This window comes from Crotalus tigris, unplaced genomic scaffold, assembly GCF_016545835.1.
Source record: "Crotalus tigris isolate CLP2741 ecotype Arizona unplaced genomic scaffold, ASM1654583v1 scf7180000019964.508439, whole genome shotgun sequence".
Classification (NCBI taxonomy): domain Eukaryota; kingdom Metazoa; phylum Chordata; class Lepidosauria; order Squamata; family Viperidae; genus Crotalus; species Crotalus tigris.
Genome location: NW_024097794.1, coordinates 101,465 through 124,835, shown reverse-complemented (window position 1 = coordinate 124,835; position 23,371 = coordinate 101,465). Strand labels below are relative to the sequence as shown.

The following is a 23,371-nucleotide window of genomic DNA, read 5'->3' as shown; positions in this document are numbered from 1 at the left end:
AACTCCCAGAATTCCCGAGCCAGCCATGCTGAGGGGAAAGGGAGAGGTTTCCAAGCTGAGCCATGCAGGCTCAGGAATTCTGGGAGTTGAAGTCCACGAGTCATGAAGGGGCCAAAGTTTTCCTCATGCTGGCTCAGGAATTCTGGGAGTTGAAGTCCACAAGTCATGAAGGGGCCAAGGTTGCCAACCCGATCTAAACCATGATCTGAATGTGGGATACAAGTAGTTCTCGACTTACATCAGTTCATTTAGTGACAGTTCAAAGTGACTTATGACCGTTTTTCATACTCACGACCGCTGTAGCATCCCCACAATCATGGGATCAAAATTCACAGGCTTGACAACTGACTCATATTTATGACGGTCGCAGCGGCCCCGGGATCATGTGGTTGCCCTTTTGCGACTTTCTGACAAGCAAAGTCAATGGGGGAAAAGCCGGATTCACTTAACGACCGTGTGACTCACGGAACGGCCGAGGCAAGAAAGGTCGTAAAATGGGCAAAATTCACTTTCACAAATGTCTCACTTCACAACATCAATTTTGGTCTCAACTGTCGTCGTAAGTCAAGGACTACCTGTGCTTTCCTGCAACAGACCATTTCATCCCTTATAAGTCGTACACTAGCTTTGTTTTGGAGAATTCTGGATTTGAAATACAGAAAAAAAAGTGGGAAAAAACATCATTGGTGTGAAAGAAGTAATAATAATAATAATAAAGTTGGAAGGGATCTTGGAGGTCATAGAGTCCAACCCCCTGCTCAGGCAGGAAACCCTACACCATTTCGGACAAATGCTCATTTAAGAACACTTTTAAGAATTTAAGAGCATTTTTGTAAAAACTGAAGGCAAAAATAACCTTGATTTTTTGATTTAAGCCTTTCCTTTTCACGATAGACTAAATCATGTTTATTTCAATGTAGCTGGGTGTATATTTGCCTCCTATTTGTCCATTTAAGTAGTGTTTCTCCACCTCAGCAACTTTTAAGATATGTAGACTACAACTCCCAGAATTCTCTAGCCAGCATGGTGACAGAGGGATTCTGGGAATTGAAGTCCATACATTTTAAAAGCTGATAAAATTGAGAAGCACTGCCGTAAAGGAAATAATCAGCAATTCACACCACTATTTTTTTTAACTCATCACTGCTCTTAAAAATATTCCTTTTATCCTTCATACAAAACGTTGCTTATTTACAGCTATTTGGACATTCCATGTGCAAAATTTCTTTTCTTTTTTTCTATTGGCTGTGCTTTTAAAAAATAATTTACTTACAAAAGATTTATCAACAAAAGATTCCAAGTAGTAACCTTTCTTTCTTTTTTCTCCCACACTTTTTGGATTTGTTTGGTTTTTTGTTCATTTTTGTAAATCTTGGATTCTCTTCCCACGGAACGCAAACAGAACGATTGGCTAGCAAAAAAAAGATTGCATCGTAAAACGTGATTTGAAAAAAAAAAAAATAGTTCCGGTGGCATTATTATATTTTTTTTTTCAGCTTTCCATAAATTCACCAAAATAAATCTTCAGTTGCGATACACGATGGACGGTTTGGAAGGGTCTAATTGCCACGAACTGCCTTTAGAGGTGAAAAAAAAAATCAAATTACTGCTCTTAGAGAAACTGCCTTAAGGTTGCTAAAGATTATTCTGGATTGTATCTTTGCTTCCTTAGTTTTTTTAGTCAAGCAAATAACTTCAGTGTTTCTCCAAAGAACACATTTCATTCTTTCCTCCTCCTCATTTCGTAAGAACAATCTTTAAAATGCCACCCGCAGGTACTTTGATAACTTTCGACACAAGCTCCCACTTCAGGGCCGAAGGAATCAAAAACAATCTCTAAAAAATGATCTAAGTTTTTACTTGAGAAGAAAAATGGCAATGGGAGAAGACAATCATCCCTCCTACAAATTTAAGATTTAAAGAAGCCAAGAAAATGGCTGATCTGGCGAGGCAAAGAATATTTCTCCAACCCTCTGGAGATCAATAAAAAACCACGGATTTCAAAAAAGCCAAAAGAAACCAGTCCTTCGGGTCAAAACGCCAATGCGAAGAAAAATAATTTTTTTTTTGAAAAACAATTTGATTTTTCTCCCCCATCTAAACGGCCAAGGATTTCTCTCATTTTTGATGGGGGGGGGGGAAATTGTGGAAGGAACCGCAGGAAAGAAAAGTAAGCTTGACTGTCCGTTGTCGGTCGCTGGTGACAAATTTCCGAAAGGCCACATCCAGCAAAAAATTTTCAAGTCAGGAGAGGTTCGTCGTCAGTATCCCAGTTCTCGGCGGCGTGAAGGTCCTCGAGTTGTGGATCCGTCAGAGGAACCAGGAGGACTTCATCTTCCTCATCAGGAAATGGAGATGGGTTCAGGAGGTGCTCTCCAGCTTCCGCAGAGCAGGTGGGCGCGGGGGAGAAAAGCCGGACTCGGAGGCTACGCATGACCCCCGTGAACCGTGGAGTAGGATTTGAGACGTGAGGATCCGATGTGGATTCGGCAGGAGTTGGCGGGATCTTAACGGGAAGAGGCGACGGTTGATCTTCCGGAAGCTGGGAAGAAGCATCTCCGTCCCCACGAGATGGCTCCCCCGAGTCATCAGGAGTGGAAGAGGTGACCGTGGCAGTCGTGGTAGAAGAGGCTGAAGGAGGGAGTAGCCCCAATCGGCGCATGCGCCTCGTCAGACGTCGTATGAAGCGGCTTTGACGGGGACGACGCACCCCCCTGGCGCCTGGAGGGCTAGCGGGGTCCCGTCGAAAAAGATGCAGGAGAGATCGCAAATTCCCCAGCACCGAATTCTGAAACGAGAACCCAGAAGAAAGTTAGATCTTCAGCTTCACAAATTCCAAATACACCAGCTGAAGAAGGCTGAAATTGGGAATTGTCTGTTGAATTTGAGATAGTCCTTGACTTACAACCGTTTAGTGACCGTTTGAAGTTAGAACGCCCCTGGAGAAAAGTGACTTAGGGCTATTTTTCACACTTACGACCGTTGCAGCGTCCCGGGGTCACAACATCTGCTGTGATTTGCTTTACAAGTGTGGCAAGAAAGGTCACAAAATGGGGCAAAACTGTCTTTTACTGTCTCACTTAGCAACAGAAATCTTGGGGTCAACGGTGGTCGTTAAGTCAAGGATTTTCTATAGTCCTATTTCTCCCAGGTAGAAACTTAAAAAGTGATTACTGTGGTTGGGTCACAGAAGAGCATAAAAAGAAGGACTAGATCTTAACAATTTTGGGGTCCTCATGAAATGGGCCAAGAATGTTTGATGACTTTTTGGGAAAACCAACAAAGGAGGAACTTCACAAAAAACAGTATATTCTTTTCTTTCTCTCTCTCTCTCTCTCTCTCTTTTACTTTTTAAGACAAGATAAATGTAAAAGTGTTGGCCTGTACGAGGAAAATAAGATTTAAATACTTAAATGTAATTAACCTTGAGAAAACTTTAATCCAGTAAGAATGTTTTGAACATTGCAGGGGAAACAAACTTAAATAAGAATGGTAAACAGGATTTATGACGAGGCAACCAAGATGACCGGATTGAAAAGAAGCATGATATTGATGTGGTTATTATTTGTAGAAAGTTTAGAAAAATCTTTATCTTTAATTGTTACCTATCAAAATAATAAGAATTGTATCCATTCAAGGTTGGCAAAGAGAATATTATTGGAAGAAGAGAACACCAAGCAAAGCTATTATGTGGACTTTGGAATATAGAAATGGATCGTTAGTGATTACTTTGCAAATATAAGTCCAGACAATACACTATTTACCAAATATTAAGGTGTTTATGTTTAAAAAATCAATAATATATACTGCTCAAAAAAATAAAGGGAACACAAACGTATAGGATCCTATACGTTTGTGTTCCCTTTATTTTTGTGAGCAGTATATATATATAAACTATACATCCTTCTTGCCATCCACCACTGAAGCATTCTTGTCTTCTGTGCTCTACAAAGCTCTTGAAATGTTGTTCAACCTTCATCTTTTGATCTTTCTTAATCAAAGGACCACTTTACAGGTGCATTCCTGATTGGTCAAATCAAGTAGTGCCTTCCTGACCATGGGTCTGGCATCCCTACAGTCATCCTTTTTTTCCAGAATATATATACAAGTAGTCCTTGACTTATGACTGTAATTCAGCCCAGAATTATGATGGTTTTTAAATGGGTCTGCTTTGTGGCAGCCTTTCAAATACTGGAATACTATCGTGTCCCCCCAATCTTTTTTTTCCTCTAGACCAGGCAACCTTGGCTCTTTTATGCCTGGTGGACTTCAACTCCCAGAATTCCTGAGCCAGCATGGCTCAGCTTGGAAACCTCTCCCTTTCCCCTCAGCGTGGCTGGCTCAGGAATTCTGGGAGTTGAAGTTCACGAGTCATAAAAGAGCCAAGGTTGCCTACCTCTGGCCTAGGCCTAGGCCGCTTTATGACTCGTGGACTTCAACTCCCAGAATTCCTGAGCCAGCATGAGGGAAACTTTGGCCCCTTCATGACTCGTGGACTTCAACTCCCAGAATTCCTGAGCCACCATGGCTCAGCTTGGAAACCTCTCCCTTTCCCCTCAGCATGGCTGGCTCAGGAATTCTGGGAGTTGAAGTTCACGAGTCATAAAAGAGCCAAGGTTGCCTACCTCTGGCCTAGGCCTAGCCACTTTATGACTCGTGGACTTCAACTCCCAGAATTCCTGAGCATGAGGGAAACTTTGGCCCCTTCATGACTCGTGGACTTCTACTCCCAGAATTCCTGAGCCACCATGGCTCAGGTTGGAAACCTCTCCCTTTCCCCTCAGCATGGCTGGCTCAGGAATTCTGGGAGTTGAAGTTCACGAGTCATAAAAGAGCCAAGGTTGCCTACCTCTGGCCTAGGCCTAGGCCGCTTTATGACTCGTGGACTTCAACTCCCAGAATTCCTGAGCCAGCATGGCTCTGCTTGGAAACCTCTCCCTTTCCCTTCAGCATGGCTGGCTCAGGATTTCTGGGAGTTGAAGTCCACGAGTCATAAAAGAGCCAAGTTTGCCTACCCCTGCTCTAGACTAGACATACCGAATTCCTGCAACTGTTCTTCATATGTTTTTGCTCCAGATCTTTACTCATCTTAGCTGCTATTGCCTACATTTTTTCCAAAGTCTCAACATCTTTTTTTGTAATGTGGTGACCAAAACTGGATGCAGGATTCCAGGTGTGGCCTTACTAAGGATTTACACAGCGGTACTAATACCTCGTGTGATTTTGATTCTATGCCTCTGTTTATGCAACCAAGGATTGTATTAGCTTTTTTGGCTGCTGCCGCACACGGCTGGCTCATGTTTAAGCGATCGTCCACTAGGACTCCGAGGTCCCTCTCATTAAATAAATTCATTTGATCCAATGGATAACTGGAAGTAAAATGTGCAAAAGGAAAAAAAAAAGGTCAAAAATCAAAAATAACGTGACTGCAAGAGACCTTGCAAACAGTTTTAAACATGAGCCAGTAGCCAAGCACCCAAAATGGGTGACTGCAGGGTAATGGCGGGGGTGGGTGGGTGGGTGGGAACATCTTAAGTACTTTAGGGGGGTTATGGTCACAATGTGACCGGTCATTAAGTGAGGACTATCTGTATATCTTGCTTCTCAGACATAATTTCATGGAAGACATTAGAGCAGTGGTTCTCAACCTGTGGGTCGGGACCCCATTTGGGGTCGAATGACCATTTCACGAGGGTCGCCAAACAACGCTGTCCGCCATTTTTTTCCCTTTTCCCTAGCTGTCCTACTCCCTCTTATTGGTGGCCACGCCCACTTGGGGGTCACCACAACATGGGGAACTGTATTATGGGGTCACGGCATTAGAAAGGTTGAGAATCACTGCATTAGAGAGTTTTTCAGCAACCGCAGGAAATAAGGATAGGAAATTAAGGAAAGAGGATGAGGAGGGAACCGGTGCTCTTCCGAGATTGATCTTGAGCAGAGTCTCCAAGCTTAGCCACTTTAAAACTTGTGGACTTCAACTTCCAGCATTCCTAGTTTGACTTGCTAAGAATTCTGGGAGTTGAAGTCCACAAGTCTTAAAGTGGCCACGTTTGGAGATCTATGGTCTTGAGGAATATATGTGAAGAGTATAGGGCTCACTTACCTGACTTGGATGCTCAATGGGGAACCCTTCTACCGGAGGAATTACCCCACGAGCGATGAGTTGGCCGTAAGATGGTGGAGCCTGGCGCTGAACCATCTGGGCCTCCATCCGGGACATAGGTGCCAAGACCCTAAAAAAGGAGGATTCAAAGAAATTTAATCTTTGCCCCACTCTTAGGAGCATAACCTTGATTCCCCATCACTTGTCCTCCTTGTTTTCTTAACAAGTCTTTATCAACTTGATAAACTCTGAAAAATGTGATCCTAAAAGCCCAGTCCAGCACAATACCACTGAAAAAGAAAAACAAGAAATTCAAGAAGAAACCAGCATGGCTGCACAAAGATCTGACAAACTGAAAGACAAACAGGACAAGTACAAAAAAAATGGAAAGAGGGATACATAACTAAGGCTGATTATCAGCAGACAGCCAGAACATACAAAGATGAAGTCAGGAAAGCAAAGGCTCAGAATGAACAAAGACTTGCAACAAATGTCAAAGATCAAAAAAAGTTTCTTTCAACATATGAATAACAAGCAAAAAGTCAAGGAAACAGGAGGTCCACTAAAGAGTAAAGATGGTAAGGAAGTAACAGGCAGGAGGGAGAAACTGGGCATCCTCCAGCTGTGTGGACTTCAACTCCCAGAATTCCATAGGTGTCATGGCAATGCTAAGGAATGTGTTCACCTTCCTGGTGGATAGCTGAGTTGGGGAGGGCGAATCTCCTTAAAAACCTACTTTTTTCATCTCCGCAGTTTCTCCCAGAATGAGGAATTCCTTTTCGGTCCCTGGGTCCTTCATTCCCACAGGGTTGGTATATTCAAATTTCTAAATCTTGGAAGACTTTTAATGTCTAAAGCAGCCTTAAGATGCATAGACTTCTAGAATTCCCCAGTAGACTTGGGGAAGGAAAAATTTGAAAGTTGAAGTCCACACTTCTTAAAGCTGCCGAGATTGGGAAATATGAAACACAGCCCTAGGGGTTACTAATGATCCCCTGGGCACCGCTCCACTGATTCAACTCATTGCCCCATTAGTCCACTCAACCCGGGCCCTACCTCTTCATATTGGCTCCTCTAGCTTTGTTGTTGTAATTGCAAAGTCGTGTCCGACCCATCGCGACCCCATGGACAACGTTCCTCCAGGTCTTCCTGTCCTCTACCATCTTCTGGAGTCCATTTAAGTTCACACCTACTGCTTTAGTGACTCCATCCAGCCATCTCATTCTCTGTTGTCCCCTTCTTCTATTGCCCTCCATCTTTCCCAGCATTAGGCCCTTCTCCAGTGAGTCCTTCCTTCTCATTAGGTGGCCAAAGTACTTGAATTTCAACTTCAGGATCTGGCCTTATAAAGAGCAGTTGGGGTTGATTTCCTCTAGGACTGACCAGTTTGAACGCCTTGCAGTCCAAGGGACTGACAAAATGTGATCCACTGGAGAAGGAAACGGCAAACCACTCCAGTATCTTTGCCATGAAAACCCCATGGACAGTACTAAAAGGCCCCTCTAGCACATCAACTCTATTCCCGTCCCCCTTTCCAGCCACCACACCTCCAAAATCCCACCGTTCTTCCTTGATTTCCCCCAATTGGCCCCTCACCCAAATTCATGACTCCGGAGCGCGTACAGACGGCATGTGCAGCCCAGCGCGATGACCAGAAGGAGACCGCATACCAGGCTGCCGATGATGGCCGCCGTCACCACCTTGCGGGGCAGGATGTAGGAACAGTCCGCTTCATCTGTGGTATCGACGCAGTCCGCCTGCCCATCACACACCCAGCTCTCGTAGATGCAGCGGCCATCTCTACACCGGAAATTCCCCGGCTGGCAGGTGTAACAATGGCGTTCGTCCGCGGCGTCGGCACAAAATGTTTGGTAATTGCAGCGGTCGGCGGGACTGTAGCAGACGGCGCCTCCGATGCCTCGTCCACCGCAGGGATATTGCCCCGGTGGACAGCCGTGGCAACCATCCTCGTCGGCGCCACTGGCACAATCCCAATTTCCGTCGCAGCGCTCGGCGGTGGTGTAGCACGTGGCGCCCTCGCCACTGTCTCCTCCGCAGGGGAAGTCCCACGGCACGCAAAAGCCTTGCACGTGGTACGTGGCGTTGAAGCCCCGTCCTTCTGTTCCGGGCACCGCCTGGTAGACGACCCATGCCTGGCTGGATGGGGAATCCACCAACACAATCTTGTTGTTGCTGGTATAATCCAAGTTGCGCAGCAGGCGAGGGCGGAGCGGGCCGTTGGGCGACCCGTCGTACACCCGTAAGGAGTCGCCGATATCTAAGTTAAGGACTGTGAAGCGAATGGTGAGGGGGCGGCTGTCGTGGGCGTCCAGCACCCACTGGCAATGGGCAGCTCCCAGATGCGAGTAGGAGCCGAAGGCTGGGGAATAAATCACCCCGTAGAAGTCGTCCAAGGTGCGGTTGCATGACACAACAGGCTGTGTTCTAGATTCTGAAGCAGAGAGAGAGGGAAACGACAAGAAACAAAAATGACACCGTTTTTATTACGTAGCAGGAGACCTAAGAAATAACTTCCTTTTCTGTCTAGAATTCCTCTCTAGAGATACCATCATTAAAGGAAAACCACTTTGCAGGAAGTCCTCAACTTACAACCATCCATTTAGCAACCATTCCAAATGACAATTTTATTGAAAAAAGGGACTTGCAACTCCTCCTCGCACTTATGACCATCAAGCATCCCCCAACGGTCACATGACCAAAATTCAACTGTTTGGCCACGGCCACATATCTGCGACAGTTGCAGTGTCCCGGGTCACATGATCGCTATTTTGCGACCTTGCCAACCAGTTTCTGACCTGCAAAGTCAATGACGAAAGCCGGATTCGCTTAACGACCGTGCAATTTACTTAACAACTGCACCGATTCGCTCAGTAACCGTGACCAAAAAAAAAAAGCAGCTCATTGAATTGGGGACGAATCACTCATCAACCCCCTTGCTTAGCAGCGGAAATTCTGCTCCCAATTGTGACCCTAAGTCAAGGACTACTTTATTATAATCTAGTCCAGTGGTTCTCAACCTTTTTAATGCCGCGACCCCCAACCGGTCATAAGTCGAAGACTACTCAACCGGTTGTAAGTCAAGGACTACTCAACTGGTGCAGCACCGTTTGCAGACTGGGACTTTTGGTGGGCTCAGCAGGGCAGAGACAGCCTGGACAATTCCTATTGGCTTTTGAAAGCCAATAGAATTAGACTCTATTCAAGAGTCTGGCGGACTGTGTTGTTTGGCGACCCCCGTGAAATGGTCATTCGACCCCAAATGGGGTCCCGACCCACAGGTTGTGAACCACTGATCTAGTCCAAGGGCCTTCAAACTTGGCCCTTTTATGACTTGAGGACTTCAACTCCCAGAATTCCTCAACCATCATGGCCGCCTGAGGAATTCTGGGAGTTGAAGTCCTTAGATCAGGGGTCTTCAAACATGGCTCTTTTATGACTTGAGGACTTCAACTCCCAGAACTCCTCAACCATCATGGCCGTCTGAGGAATTCTGGGAGTTGAAGTCCTTAGATCAGGGGTCTTCAAACTTGGCTCTTTTATGACTTGTGGACTTCAACTCCCAGAATTCCTCAGCCAGGCATGCTGGCTGAGGAATTCTGGGAGCTGAAGTCCACAAGTCATAAAAGGGCCATGTCTGAAGACCCCTGATCTGTCTCAGATTATAGTCTTAGAATTGGGGATCCCACAGTCTGGCCTTACCTCTTTCATATTTCAGCTGAAATCCATTCCTCGCCCAAAATTTCCAGCTGTAAGTCAGGGTCACGTTGCCTCCTTTTATTCGAAATGGTTCCGGCGCTGTGTAACCGCACATTTTCCTGGACGGCTGATTGGCTGCACGGATGATCAGCAATTCTGGCCCGCAGGAAAGGAAGAATTGCTGGAACCTGTGGGAGAAATGAAAAGACCCCAGACCCAAATTGGATTTGTTTTTCTTCGTGGAAGTCCTGGAGAGGCATTTATGAAAATACCAGGAGGCTGAAAAAGCGACATGTGTAACAAAATGCAGAATGACAGAATTGGAAGGGACCCTGGAGGTCTTCTAGTCCAACCCCCTACTCGGCAGAAGACCCTGTAACATTTCAGACAAATGTTTAACTGCACCCTTAATCTGAAATCTTCCCAGACAAACACAGAATATCAGAGTTCTGAATAATAGAGTTGGAAGGGTCCTTACAGGTCTTCTAGTCCAGCGATACCTGTCTTCTAGAGATGGCACCAAGCTGGCAGGAATAGCCAACACTCCAGAAGACAGGCTTTAGATACAGGAGGATCTTGACAGAATTGAACACTGGGCGCTATCTAACAAAATGAAATTCAATGGTGAAAAAAGTAAGATTCTACATTTAAGCAAGAAAAAACAAACGCACAGATATAGTACTGTTTTCCCACGAAAGTAAGACTGGGTCTTATTTTTTGCCTCCAAAAGAGGCACCAGGTCTTATTTTCGGGATAGGCCTTACCTCACCTCCTGCACTGACAGCCCCACCCAGCCGGTCCACTTCTTCTGGGGCTGACGTTCTGCAGCTGCATTCGGGCCTGCGTTTTACAGTCAGGCCTTTCCACAAGGCCTAAGCAGCCGTGGAACGAGCTATGGATTCAATCCATAGTTTGATGCTCGGCTGCAGAGATCTTGCAGAATCGAGCCACGGATAGAACCCATAGCTCGGTTCTTGGCTGCACAGGCCTTCCGGAAAGGCCCGTGACTGAGAAATGCAGCCCTGGCTGCAGAAGAGGTCTCAGAAGCAGAAGTGGGCTGGTGAGGAGAGGCCTGGCCACCAAATAAGCGGGTGTGTGGCGGGTGAGGCAGATCCACACACCCACATGCCTGACCTAGCTTGATTTTTAGGTGTGTGCCTCACCCCAAAAGTAGGGCTTATTTTTGAGATAGGGCTTATATTACCCCCCCCCAAATCAAGCTAGGGCTTATTTTTGGTATAGGCCTTACTTTTGGGGAAACACAGTATAGGTCAGTGGTGGCGAACCTATGGCACGGGTGCCAGAGGTGGCACTCAGAGCCCTCTCTGTGGGCATGCACGCCGTCGCCCCAGTCCTAGACCTTGAGCTGGGTTTTATAAAACCTTTTTCTTTAGGCCTCTGCCGTGTGCAAAAAAAAAAAGTTCAATCAATCAGTCAATTTCAACTTCTTGTAGGGCAGTGGTTCTCAACCTTTCTAATGCCGCGACCCCATAATACAGTTCCCCATGTTGTGGTGACCCCCAACCACTTAAACATCACTGGGTGCCAGGGGCGTGGCCAAAGAAAAGGGGGAAAAAATGGCGGACAGCCTTGTTTGGCGACCCCCATGAAATGGTCGTTCGACCCCAAATGGGGTCCCGACCCACAGGTTGAGAACCACTGTTGTAGGGAAAAAAAAAAGATCTTGCAAAGTTGGAATTGATTGACTGAATTTTTTAGTCCCACCCAGTCTGCCGTTATCACTGCAGCCACGCCCACCCAATGGACCACACCCACACAATGGCCACACCCACACAATGGCCACACCCACCGAGCACCTGATGTTGCATAAATGGGTTTTGGGTTGCAGTATGGGTACTCGGTCTTTAAAAGGTTCGCCATCACTGGTATAGGTGGTACCTTGCTCAATAGTAGCAACTGTGCAAGGGATCTCGGAGTCCTAGTAGACAATCACTTAGATATGAGCCAGCCATGTGCTGCAGCTGCCAAAAAAGCCAACACAGTGCTGGGTTGCATTAACAGAGGGATAGAATCAAGATTAAACCGGAAGTCATTATTGAAAGGTCAGTGTTTTTCAAACTTTTAAGATCTAAGGCAGGGGTCTTCCAACTTGGCCCTTTGATGACTTGTGGACTTCAACTCCCAGAATTTCTCAGCCAGCATGCCTGGCTGAGGAATTCTGGGAGTTGAAGTCCACAAGTCATCAAAGGGCCAAAGTTTGAAGACCCCCTGATCTAAGGACTTCAACTCCCAGAATTCCTCAGACAGCCAGGATGGTTGAGGAATTCTGGGAGTTGAAGTCCACACTTCTTAAAGTTGCCGAGTTTGGAAAACAACAACAATAACAACACCCCTCCGCTTCAGGTCCCGTAATATTAATTGTAGGCTCCGTTAAAGCAAATTCACAGGTTCGACATAGAGTTGCTCACCCGATATAAATTATATCATCTGGGCCACCCACAATCACCCAAGTACAGCTGCTGGAAGTCATCACCCGGGAGGAAGGGCTACTGATTTGGCCTTGCGGTTCTCTCCGGACATCGGGATAACCTGGACAAACAGCTGCCAAAGTGGAGAAAGAAAGTCAGGAGAAGGATGCACACTCTGTATTTTTCTAGCTCTTTGGCCACTCCCAGATTCTCCTCATGTGCCACTTTCTAATCCAAGAGTCTTCAAACTTGGCCCTTTCATGACTTGTGGACTTCAACTCCCAGAATTCCTCAGTCAGGCACGCTGGCTGAGGAATTCTGGGAGTCGAAGTCCACAAGTCATGAAAGGGCCAAGTCTGAAGACCCCTATTCTAAACCTTGTCCCAAGAGGATGTGGTATTGTAGAAATCCAGTCTGGATTTTCTTAATCACAGCCGCTTTAAGATGTGTGGCCTGGCTGGGGAATTCTGGGAACTGAAGTTCACAAGTCTTGAAAGTTGCTGAGGAAGGTTCCAGTCAGTTCCTGGAATTGCAGCACATCCTTACTTCAAAACAGCAGGACGTTTTGCACATGGGATGTCCAAACAGCTATAAATAAGCAGCATTTTGTATGAAGGATAAAAGAAATCTTTTAAGAGCAGCGATCAGTTACAAACTTAGTGGTGTTAATTACTGATTATTTCCTTTACGGCAGTGCTTCTCAACTTTATCAGCTTTTAAAATGTATGGACTTCAATTCCCAGAATCCCTCAGTCACCATGCTGGCTAGGGAATTCTGGGAGTTGAAGTCCACATATCTTAAAAGTTGCTGAGGTGGAGAAACACTACTTAAATGGACAAATAGCAGGCAAATATATACCCAGCTACACTGAACTATACAGGATTTACTCTGTCTTGACAAGGAAAGGCTTAAATCAAAAATCAAGGTTATTTTTGCCTTCAGTTTTTACAAAAATGTTCTTAGATTCTTAAAAGTGATCTTACCTTGAAGAGGAGTGGACTTCAGTTCCCAGAATTCCCCAGCCTGCATGGCTGGTTGGGGAATTCTGGGAATTGAAGTCCACAATCAATTCCTTGAAGTATAACACATCCTTGCTTTAAAAAAAAAAAAGAAAAGCACTGATTCTGTTTGTCTTGCTTGTTTTCGTAATCTCTTGGAATGGATTGGGAGAAGATATAAGTGTGAAAAAAAATAATCAAAATCTCCTTTTGGTTTATTTTCCTGTCTCCCCAAGGTCGTAAAAAGGGACACTGCAACCGTCATAAATATGAACCAGTTGCAAAAGGGTCCGAATTTTGATCCACGGGGGGATATCGCAACGATCATAAATGTGAAAAACAGCCATGTCCCCTTTTTCAGTGCCGTTGTAGCTTCAAATGGCTACTAAATGAATTGTAAGTCGAGGACTACTTTGGAAAATGCACTTTCTCTGGGACAGTTCCTGCTTTTTGCAATGAGGTTTCCCTACCCCCCCCCCCAGATCTGGACCCCCCCCCCAAGTCTGCCATGGTTCAAGAATGACGAAAACCCAGCAGGATTTTGGCAAAGGAGGGTAAGATCTCCCAGTTGCTTTTATTTTTAATTGGTTTTATTGTAATTCTTTTCTTTCGTTGTTGTGTGCCTCCCGGAGTTCGGAGGCAGCATGTAAGTTTCACTAATTATTATTACTAACCTGCCCCCCCGCCTTACTACGGTCTTACTCACCTGTACGTGAGGGGTTACTTTCCACAGCCTGAATGACACCTAAGAGAAAGCAAAATGAATTACATTTTAGACCAGTTTTTCTCAACCTCAGCCATGATAAGTTGGGTCGACTTCAATTCCCAAAATTCTGGGAGTTGAAGTCCACCCGATTTAAAATGGCTGAGGCTGACAAACACTATTCTACAGTAATTTGCTTTTTTTGCTGCATCTCACAAAGGCCCTTAGGAGCTTTGAGGTCATGATTTGAGCTCGTGGTTTGACAGCACATCCCGAAAAATTTCTTTGCAGTCATGCCAAGGCACTTGGTCATTTTCTCTGGATTTGTTTTCAACTAGCTAGCCCCGCCTCCAATGGTGTGATTGCTCAGTGGCCTCCTTTCCAAATAGCCCCAAGATATTTTTCTAGTAGTTTAAAATCCCATTGCTGAGATCAGCTAGGTGAGCTCGCTTAAATCGAGGTAAAATCTTAAAAGTTTGCTCTGATTCCTATTCATTCTGAGATCCGTTTATTTTCTTGGCAAAAAAAGAGTTTTTACATTTTTTTTTAACTGGTTATTTTTCCTAGTTAAAGCCAACGCAGTTATAGGCTGCATTAACAGAGGGATAGACTCAAGATCACGTGAAATGTTAGTACCACTATATAAGGGCTTAGTAAGGCCACAGTTGGAATACAATATCCAGTTTTGGTCAGCACGCTATAAAAAGGATGTTGAGACTCTGGAAAGAGTGCAGAGAAGAGCAACAAAGATGATTAGAAGGCTGCAGGCTAAAACATATAAAGAATGGTTGCTGGAATTGGGGATGTCTACTTTAATGAAAAGAAAGACTAGGGCAGACATGATAGCTATATTCTAATATTTGAGGGCAATAGAAGAAGGGGATGACAGAGAATGAGGTGGCTGGATGGAGTCACTGAAGCAGTAGGCGTGAGCTTAAATGGACTCCAGAAGATGGTAGAGGACAGGAAGGCCTGGAGGAACGTTTCCATGGGGTCACAATGGGTCGGACACAACTTCGAATTAACAACAACATTTGAAGGGCTGCCACAAAGAAGAGGGAGTTAACCTATTCTCCAAAGCACCCGAAGGCAGGACAAGAAAACAATGGAAAACAATCAAGGAGAGAAACAATCAAGGAGAGAAGCAACCTGGAACTAAGGAGAAACTTCCTGACAGTGAGAACAATAAGTGGAACGAATTGTCTCCAGAAGTTGTGGGTGCTCCAACATTGGAGGTTTTTAAGAAGAGATTGGACAATGATTTTCCTGGAATGGTAGAGGGTTTCCTCCCTGAGCAGGGGGTTGAACTAGATGACTTTCAAGGTCCCTCCCAACTGTATTATTCTGTTACTTTTATTAATCAGTGGAACGACTTGCTTCCAAAAAGTTGTGGGCGCTCCAAGACTGGAGATTTTTAAGAAGAGACTGGACAGCCATTTGTCTGAAATGGTATAGGATTTCCTGCCTGAGCAGGGGGTTGGACTAGAAGACCTCCAAGATCCCTCCCAACTCTTGTTATTCTGTTATAGTATTATCAATTTTCCAATCCATCCTACAGCATTCAGATTTTTTGGCTGTTTTTTTTTTTTTTTTTTGGCCATTTAATGCCCCATTTTTGTTAGCATGAAAGGTTGGATTGCTGAGAAAAAAAATGAGAAGAAAGAGAAGAAAGTTTCATTTCCTGTCCCGACAGATCAAAGGTGTGGGAGGGCGAAAGGCGGAATCAACCGGCTGCTGCCAGCCGCTGCTTCTTCAGCCAAAACAAAGTACAAAACCGGAAGCCGCTCGCTTAAGAAGTTGGCCATCTTTGCCTTCCTGACACCTGACCCTCGCTGCTTATGTCACTGCTCTGCGAATCGGGAGAGGGGGGGGAGAGGGGAAGCAGGTTATATTTCCTCTGCAACCTGACCCTGATCCAGGAGAAGAGAGGAGGGGAGGGAAGAGAAAAGGAAAGTTGAGTGGCCTCCTGGCCCCAAAGCAGATCTTCCAGCGACCAGACTGGGAAGCAATGGGAAATCAAGGGCAATTGTGGAAAATGAATTGGGAACTGCGGGAAATGAAAGGGAACCCGTGGGAAATGCAGGGAAATTGTGGGAAATACAGGGGAATTGTGGGAAATACAGGGGAACTGTGGGAAACACAGGGGAACTGTGGGAAATGAAGGGTAACCGTGGGAAATGAAAGGGAACCATGAAAAATACAGGAGAACCATGGAAAATGCAGTGGAATCATGGGAAATACAGGGGAATTGTGGAAAATGAAGGGGAACCATGGGAAATACAAGGGAACCATGGGAAATACAGGGGAACTATGGGAAATGAAGGGGAATTGTGGAAAATGAAGGGGAACCATGGGAAATGAAAGGCAATCATAAAAAATACAGGAAAACCATGGAAAATGAAAGGGAACCATGGAAAATGCAGTGGAACCATGGGAAATACAGGGGAATTGTGGAAAATGAAGGGGAACCATGGGAAATACAGGGGAATTGTGGGAAATGAAGGGGAACCATGGGAAATGAAAGGCAATCATAAAAAATACAGGAAAACCATGGAAAATGAAAGGGAACCATGGAAAATGCAGTGGAACCATGGGAAATACAGGGGAATTGTGGGAAATGAAGGGGAACCATGGGAAATATAGGGGAATTGTGGGAAATGAAGGGGAACCATGGGAAATACAGGGGAACTATGGGAAATGAAGGGGAACCATGGCAAATGAAGGGGAATTGTGGAAAATGAAGGGGAACCATGGGAAATGAAAGGCAATCATGAAGAACCATGGAAAATGAAAGGGAACCATTGAAAATGCAGTGGAACCATGGGAAATACAGGGGAACTATGGGAAATGGAGGGGAACCATGGCAAATACAGGGGAATTGTGGAAAAGGAAGGGGACCTGTGGAAAAGGAAGGGGAACCATGGGAAATACAAGGGAACCGTGGGAAATGAAGGAGACCCGTGCAAAACACAAGGGAATTGTGGAAAAGGAAGGGGAAGCGTGGGAAATACAGAGGAAGCGTGGGAAATACAGGGGAAGCGTGGGAAAGGCAGAGAGGGGACGGAAAGTGGGGTTCGCTCACCCAGGAGGAGCCCCACAAGAAGGAGGCAGGGGGGACCCCTGCTTTTCGCCCGGAGGGGCTGCTGGGGACCCATCGCCCCCCGGCTGGAGGAAGGAAGGATCGTCTCTCGCTCCCGCCGCTGCTCTTCCAAGGGGTCTCTCCGGAGGAGGAGGAGGAGGCTTCCCCCGCTCCCCCCAGCCCCGGCCCTCTCCGCTTCCGCCTCCGCCGGCCTTTCACTGGCCCATCGCAGCTGGCGATCGCCCTCTCCCCGAGTCCGCCGGCTGCGCTGGGCGCTGGAGGTTCGACTGGCGAGGGGGCTCCCCCTCCCTTCGGCGCTGTTTGGAAACTTTTTTGTTTCCTTCCGGCCGCTTCCGGGCTTTGGCAACTTTGGCCGTGACGCCGCCTCTTCCTCCGGCCGGGCCCATCCCGCGTTTGCGTTCACACACGCACTCAACTCCTCCCTCGATCCGGGCATCGCGGCTGCGGAAGGGAGGGCGGGGGCGGAGAGGGGCTTGCTTGGCTTCCTTCCCCCAGCCCCGATCTGCCCTTCTCAATGAGGGGAGGGCGGGGGGTGGGTGTGTGTGTCCCGCCTGTCGTGGGAATGGGGCTTTGGGGGTGGGTGCAGCCAGAAAGGGTCCTCCGGAGAGGGTGGAGGGGGGGGGCGCGGCTCTCGGGGTTGAGTGGGAGGGACCTCCCCCCCCCGCCCCTGGTGGAAAGGAATAGTAAGAGGGGCTTCTGATTAAGGATCGAGCCCACCGCGGGAAGGAAAAAGGGAGTGCTGGCCCTTTAAAAGTGAGGCCGGAGGATCCCCGATGGGCTGGAGTGGTCGGGCAGCGCCTGGCGCCCCCTTCGGGCGCCCACGAGGTCCTGGAGTTAAGTCTTGTTTTCAATTGCTTATAAAAGCTGTATTTTTCAAGCTCGGGTCCTTTAAGAAGCGTGGACTTCAACTCCCAGAATTCTCCAGCCAGCGTAGCTGGCTGGAGAATTCTGGGAGTTGAAGTCCACGCTTCTTAAAGGACCCGAGCTTGAAGAACAAAACACCGATGTCAATTGAACTCGGCTTTCTTCCACCGTCTTGCTGCCCCTAACGGTCTCCCTGGGTACTGCAGCCCCAATAGATTCCCGCGATCGACAATGTCTGTACGGAAATTGATGTTAGTCGATCGATGGGTTACGATTAAGGGGGGACGTGCTCTTTTCTGCGCTGTTTTATCGATTGGGTCGGTGGACCGTTCGCTGTCAGACGATCCTCGGCAGCTTGCAAACCGGGGCCATTCCATTCACACGTTCGCATCATTCTAACACAGTGGTTCTCAACCTTTTTAATGCCGCGACCCCCCAACCGATCGTAAGTCGAGGACTACTCAGCCGGTCGTAAGTCGAGGACTATTCAACTGGTGCAGCACCGTTTGCAGAATGGGACTTTTGGCGGGCTCAGCAGGGCAGAGACAGCCTGGACAATTCCTATTGGCTTTTGAAAGCCAATAGAATTAGACTCTATTCGAGAGAGTCTATTCTATTGGCTTTCAACAGCCAATAGAATCAAAGAGAGGAGCATAGTTAAGGAAAAGGGGAAAAAATGGCGGACTGCGTTGTTTGGCGACCCCCGTGAAATGGTCGTTTGACCCCAAATGGGGTCCCGACCCACAGGTTGAGAACCACTGTTCTAACATGTAATGTTCACCTAAAAATAACATCTTGAGAAGATGCCCCTTGCCTAAGTGGAAAACAAAATAGACCATCGTAAAAAAACCAACAACACACCAATCCTGCAATCCTCTTTTCAAGGGGCGCCGTCTGGATCTTGTCCACTTCGTCTCACGACGACCCTGCAAGGTAGGATTTTTGTGGACTCGAGTTGACATTTGGGGGCCAGGAATGGTTCCTGTTTTTTCTTCGTCCCCATCCATGTTCATAATTCCTGGCTTTAATGCTTCGGTGTGTTGTTTTGCATCCTTCTGCACGCAAAGGTTTTGTGAAAAAAGACCAGGATTCTTGTAGAACGTCCAGAAGAGTCAAAAGAGTCAAAATGGCTGCCCCAACATGAGTAAAGCCTCACATCCCTTTGATACACATTGCACCGCCTCGGGATGCACATTGAAAAGGGTTGGGTTTTCAGTATTGCGGCCACCATATTGACTTTTTTGACCTACCTGCCCTTTGGAACTTTTGGGAGATTGCTGGGATCTGCAGTGAAAATTAAATCCAGCAACCTGACCCTCTTTTGAAAAATGGTGGCTTGTTTAGTATAAAATTATTTTTTGGTGGTGAGAATCTAGCTGGCTTGTTTCATAATCCAGTGTCCAGCATAGTGTCAACCCAGAACGAGCAGATTGCATTGTTAAGAGCGGACAAACACACCACGTGTTGAAATTTAGCAGATCCAGGGTCCGGTTGTGAATGTCGGCTTATTGGAAGGGGAGGATCGGCTTTTCTTTCTTAATACTCTTCATATTTTCTAAAATGGATCAAAACAGAACAGTAATAATTCTCAGCTTCAGAAACTTTAAGGTGGATGGACTTCATCTCCCAGAATTCCCCTCACCAGCATGTTGAACTCGGGAGTTGAAGTCCACCCATCTTAAAATTCTTGAAGTTGAGAAAAATTGGTGTAAATAAAAAGTCAATCAATCAATCAAGTTGTGGGTGCTTCATCACTGGAGCTTTTTAAGAAAAGACTGGACGGTCACTTGTGTAAAATGGTATGGCGTCTCCTGCCTGAGCAGGGGGTTGGACTAGAAGACCTCTCTGGTCCCTTCCAACTTTGTTATTCTGTTACTGTTAGTAATCAGTGGAATGACTTACCTCCAGAAGTTGTGGGAGCTTCAATACTGGAGGTTTTTAAGAAAAGATAGGCCAACCATTTGTCTGAAATGTTTACAAGGTTTCCTGCTGGAACAGGGGTTGGACTAGAAGACCTCTAAGGTCCCTTCCAGTTATAGACAGAACATTCCTATTTCCTTTTACTTCTCTCTCTCTTCTCTCTCTCTCTCTCTCTGTCTCTTATCGAAGTTTTGATGGACTTGAAGAAAAGTGACTTACTATTGACGACCTATCCTTGAAGTTACAACTTTCTTTCTCGCTCTTTCTCTCTTTTTTCTCTCCCTCCCTCCCTCTCTCTCTTCTCTCTCTCTCTTTCTCTCTCTCTGTCTCTCATCAAAGTTATGATGGACTTCAAAAAAAGTGACTTTCTATTGACTACCTACCCTTGAAGTTACAACTCTCTTTCTCTCTCTCTTTGTCACTCTTTCTCTTTCTTTTTCTCTCTCTCTCCTCTCTCTCAGTCTCTCTTCTCTGTCTTTTCTCTCTCTTTCTCTCTCTCTCCCTTTCTCTTTCTTTCTCTCTCTCTCATCAAAGTTATAATGGATTTCAAAAAAGTGACTTACTATTGACTACCTGTCCTTGAAGTTACAACTCTCTCTCTCTCTCTCTCTCTGTTTTTCTCTCATTTTCTCTCTCTTTGTCTCTCTCTCATCAAAGTTATGATGGACTTCAAAAAAGTGACTTACCATTGACTACCTGCCCTTGAAGTTACAACTCTCTCTTTCTCTCTCACTCACTCTCTCTTTGTCATTCTTTCTCTCTCTCTTTCTCTTTTTGTCTCTTTCTTTCTCTTTCTTCTCTCTTTGTCGCTCTTTCTTTCTCGCTCTCTCTCTTTCTCTCTCTCTCCCCCTCCCCCTCTCTCTTCCTTCTGTGGTGATTTTAGGGTTCTTTGAGAAACTTTTAGTAAAATTGATATCTTAGAAGATCATTTGAGCCGAGACTGGCGCCAAATATCCACCCACAAAGCAGGGTGTACCTAAACATTGGGCGGAGCAAGGCCCAAACAGGCTGGGCTGCTCTTTTCTTTGTTTCTCCTCTCAACTTCTTCTTTTTATTTACATCTTTAATTCATTTCTCCACTCCTCAGTTGCCTCAACCCCCTGAGAAAACTCGGTTATTTCCCAGAGGGCTTTTAAAAATTTACACCCAGGGCTAGGTTTGGCTTCAGGGCCACCAGTTGCTGACCCCTGTGCTAGAGGACTCTGCTTCCATGGCCCCAAATCTGAACATATGGTGAATATTCCAGGATGATTAAAAGGCAGCTTTTTTTCCACACTGACTCCAGACTCTCCTGGGTCATTGCAAATTTCCTTTTAGCACGCCACCAATTTCCTCCGGACACGTTGTTCGAAACCCTTCAGCATTTCTGGGGTTTTATTTACCTTCCGACTTTTTCCTAGCCTCATGATTTCTTCTAAACCCAGACGGGAGGAATTGCAGGAGGAGAAAGGAGGATGGGTAAATTCTCAAAGCTGCTGAGAACAAGATTCCTGGAATATTCCAGGATGATTAAAAGGCAGCTTTTTTTCCACACTGACTCCAGACTCTCCTGGGTCATTGCAAATTTCCTTTTAGCACGCCACCAATTTCCTCCGGACACGTTGTTCGAAACCCTTCAGCATTTCTGGGGTTTTATTTACCTTCCGACTTTTTCCTAGCCTCATGATTTCTTCTAAACCCAGACGGGAGGAATTGCAGGAGGAGAAAGGAGGATGGGTAAATTCTCAAAGCTGCTGAGAACAAGATTCCTGGAAAATAAAAAAAGATTATTCAAGCAGGCCTCAAACCGCCAAATCTGCAGCGCTTCTGATTTGTGGATCGGCAACCAGAGGTGTCTTGTGTCTTTCTCCTTTCCCCTCACCCCTTCGTTTCTACAGATTTTGGGTTTTTACTTTTTTTATTTTATTTTTTAAATTTTTTTTCCCTCACTCTCCAGCTCCAGACGTGGTTTCTGGCATTTACATTCTGCTGATTCCAGGGTTTTGTTTTTTTTTTTTCCTTTCCTTTCCTTTTTTTTTCAAGCTTTCCCACGTCCGCTTTCTCCATACCTACTTCTCCTTTTATTTTGGAGGGTAGGGCTGGATGCCAGGAAGAGAAATTGCACAGATTTTTAATAAATCTGGCGGAGGGGGGGGGAGGGAAAGAGATTTATTTATTTTATTTATTTGGGGGAGAGATTAGGGAAGAGTTTCAAAAGCCCCCCCCCCCTTCCAGGAGGGATCCTGTGGCTTTCAGAAGGCACGGAGGAGCCCCTTTTAACGACGGTTTTCCCCGGAAGACAGAACTAGGAGCTCAGCAAAATTGGAGGGCTGAGTCAACTGGGCAACCCAGTATGCCCAGCTGACTGGCTGTGGGGGGAGGGGGGATCAGGCAGAGATCATAAAGGCAGAGATGGGAGGAGAGGGCAGATGGAGGGGAAATAATCTGCTGAGAGACAAAAAAAACAACAACAACCCCAAACCCAGAATTTTTGAGAGAAACAAAAGCTTTGGGCTTTAAGGAGTTTTTCCTTCTGGCAGGCTTTGCGTTTCCTTCTGAAAGGATGGATTTTTTTTTCCAGCTTTTTAGACCAGTGGTTCTCAACCTTTTTAATGCCGCGATCCCCAACCGGTCGTAAGTCGAGGACTACTCAACTGGTCGTAAGTCGAGGACTACTCAACTGGTGCAGCACCATTTGCAGAATGGGACTTTTGGCCGGTTCAGCAGGGCAGAGACAGCCTGGACAATTCCTATTGGCTTTTGAAAGCCAATAGAATTAGACTCTATTCAAGAGAGTCTATTCGATTGGCTTTCAAAAGCCAATAGAATAAAAGGGAGTAGCACAGCTAAGGAAAAGGGGAAAAAAATGGCGGACTGCATTGTTTGGCAACCCCCGTGAAATGGTCGTTCGGCCCCAAGTGGGGTTCCGACCCACAGGTTGAGAACCACTGTCTTAGACAGTGTTTCTAAACCTCGGTGACGTGAGGAGGGGTGGACTTCAACTCCCAGGCTGGGGAATTCTGGGAGTTGAAGTCCACTCCTCTTCTAGTCACTGGGGTTCAGAAACATTGTTCTGAAAGCTCCAATTTTTAAAAAGGTGACCAAAGTGGTGCAAATTTTGGTCAAGCAGGAGAGGTCAACCCAGATAATCTCTGCCACCAACCCTGGGCATTGCCTTTTTCGTTCTGCCTGTGCTACCTTGCAGGATCGTTGGAGGAGAGCTGACCCAAGGCTGACCCGAGACTAGAACTCACTGTCCCCTAGTTTGGGAACTAGACCAGAGGTCTTCAAACTTGGCCCTTTGATGACTTCTGGACTTCAACTTCCAGAATTCCTCAGCCAGGCACGCTGGCTGAGGAATTCCGGAAGTTGAAGTCCACAAGTCATCAAAGGTCCAAGTCCGAAGACTCCTGCTTGTGGACTTCAACTCCCAGAATTCCTCTGCCACGCACGCTGGCTGAGGAATTCCGGAAGTTGAAGTTCACAAGTCATCAAAGGCCCAAGTCGGAAGACCCCTGCTTGTGGACTTCAACTCCCAGAATTCCTCAGCCGGG

General features: G+C 46.2%; 2 protein-coding genes across 2 annotated transcripts in view; one reads left to right on the top strand and one right to left on the bottom strand.

The window, feature by feature from the left end:
* Positions 1-1,332: 1,332 nt before the first annotated feature.
* On the bottom strand, positions 1,333-17,529 carry LRP10 (LDL receptor related protein 10). The gene is made up of 7 exons (XM_039365120.1): positions 17,037-17,529; positions 13,958-13,996; positions 12,253-12,385; positions 9,827-10,011; positions 7,703-8,558; positions 6,107-6,236; positions 1,333-2,788 (listed from the first exon to the last, which is right to left on the bottom strand). Exons 1-7 carry the CDS (start codon positions 17,488-17,490, stop codon positions 2,240-2,242), a joined length of 2,346 nt encoding a protein of 781 aa, XP_039221054.1. The 5' UTR covers positions 17,491-17,529; the 3' UTR covers positions 1,333-2,239.
* Positions 17,530-18,664: 1,135 nt separating this feature from the next.
* The window catches only part of MMP14 (matrix metallopeptidase 14), a 56,078-nt gene continuing 51,371 nt past the window's right edge, over positions 18,665-23,371 (top strand). Inside the window, exon 1 of the mRNA XM_039365118.1 lies at positions 18,665-18,851. The gene's annotated coding sequence lies outside the window, so the exon portion shown is untranslated. The remainder of the gene's footprint in view (positions 18,852-23,371) is intronic.

What these genes read in the sequence shown, in the direction of transcription:
- LRP10 (XM_039365120.1), bottom strand. Translation starts at nt 17,490, where the DNA reads ATGCCCGGATCGAGGGAGGAGTTGAGTGCGTGTGTGAACGCAAACGCG. An exon ending in CTCCGGAGTCATGAATTTGG is followed by an intron (nt 6,237 to 7,702) that starts GTGAGGGGCCAA and finishes CTCCTTTTTTAG; the next exon opens with GGTCTTGGCACCTATGTCCC. An exon ending in CCATTGAGCATCCAAGTCAG is followed by an intron (nt 2,789 to 6,106) that starts GTAAGTGAGCCC and finishes TTCTCGTTTCAG; the next exon opens with AATTCGGTGCTGGGGAATTT.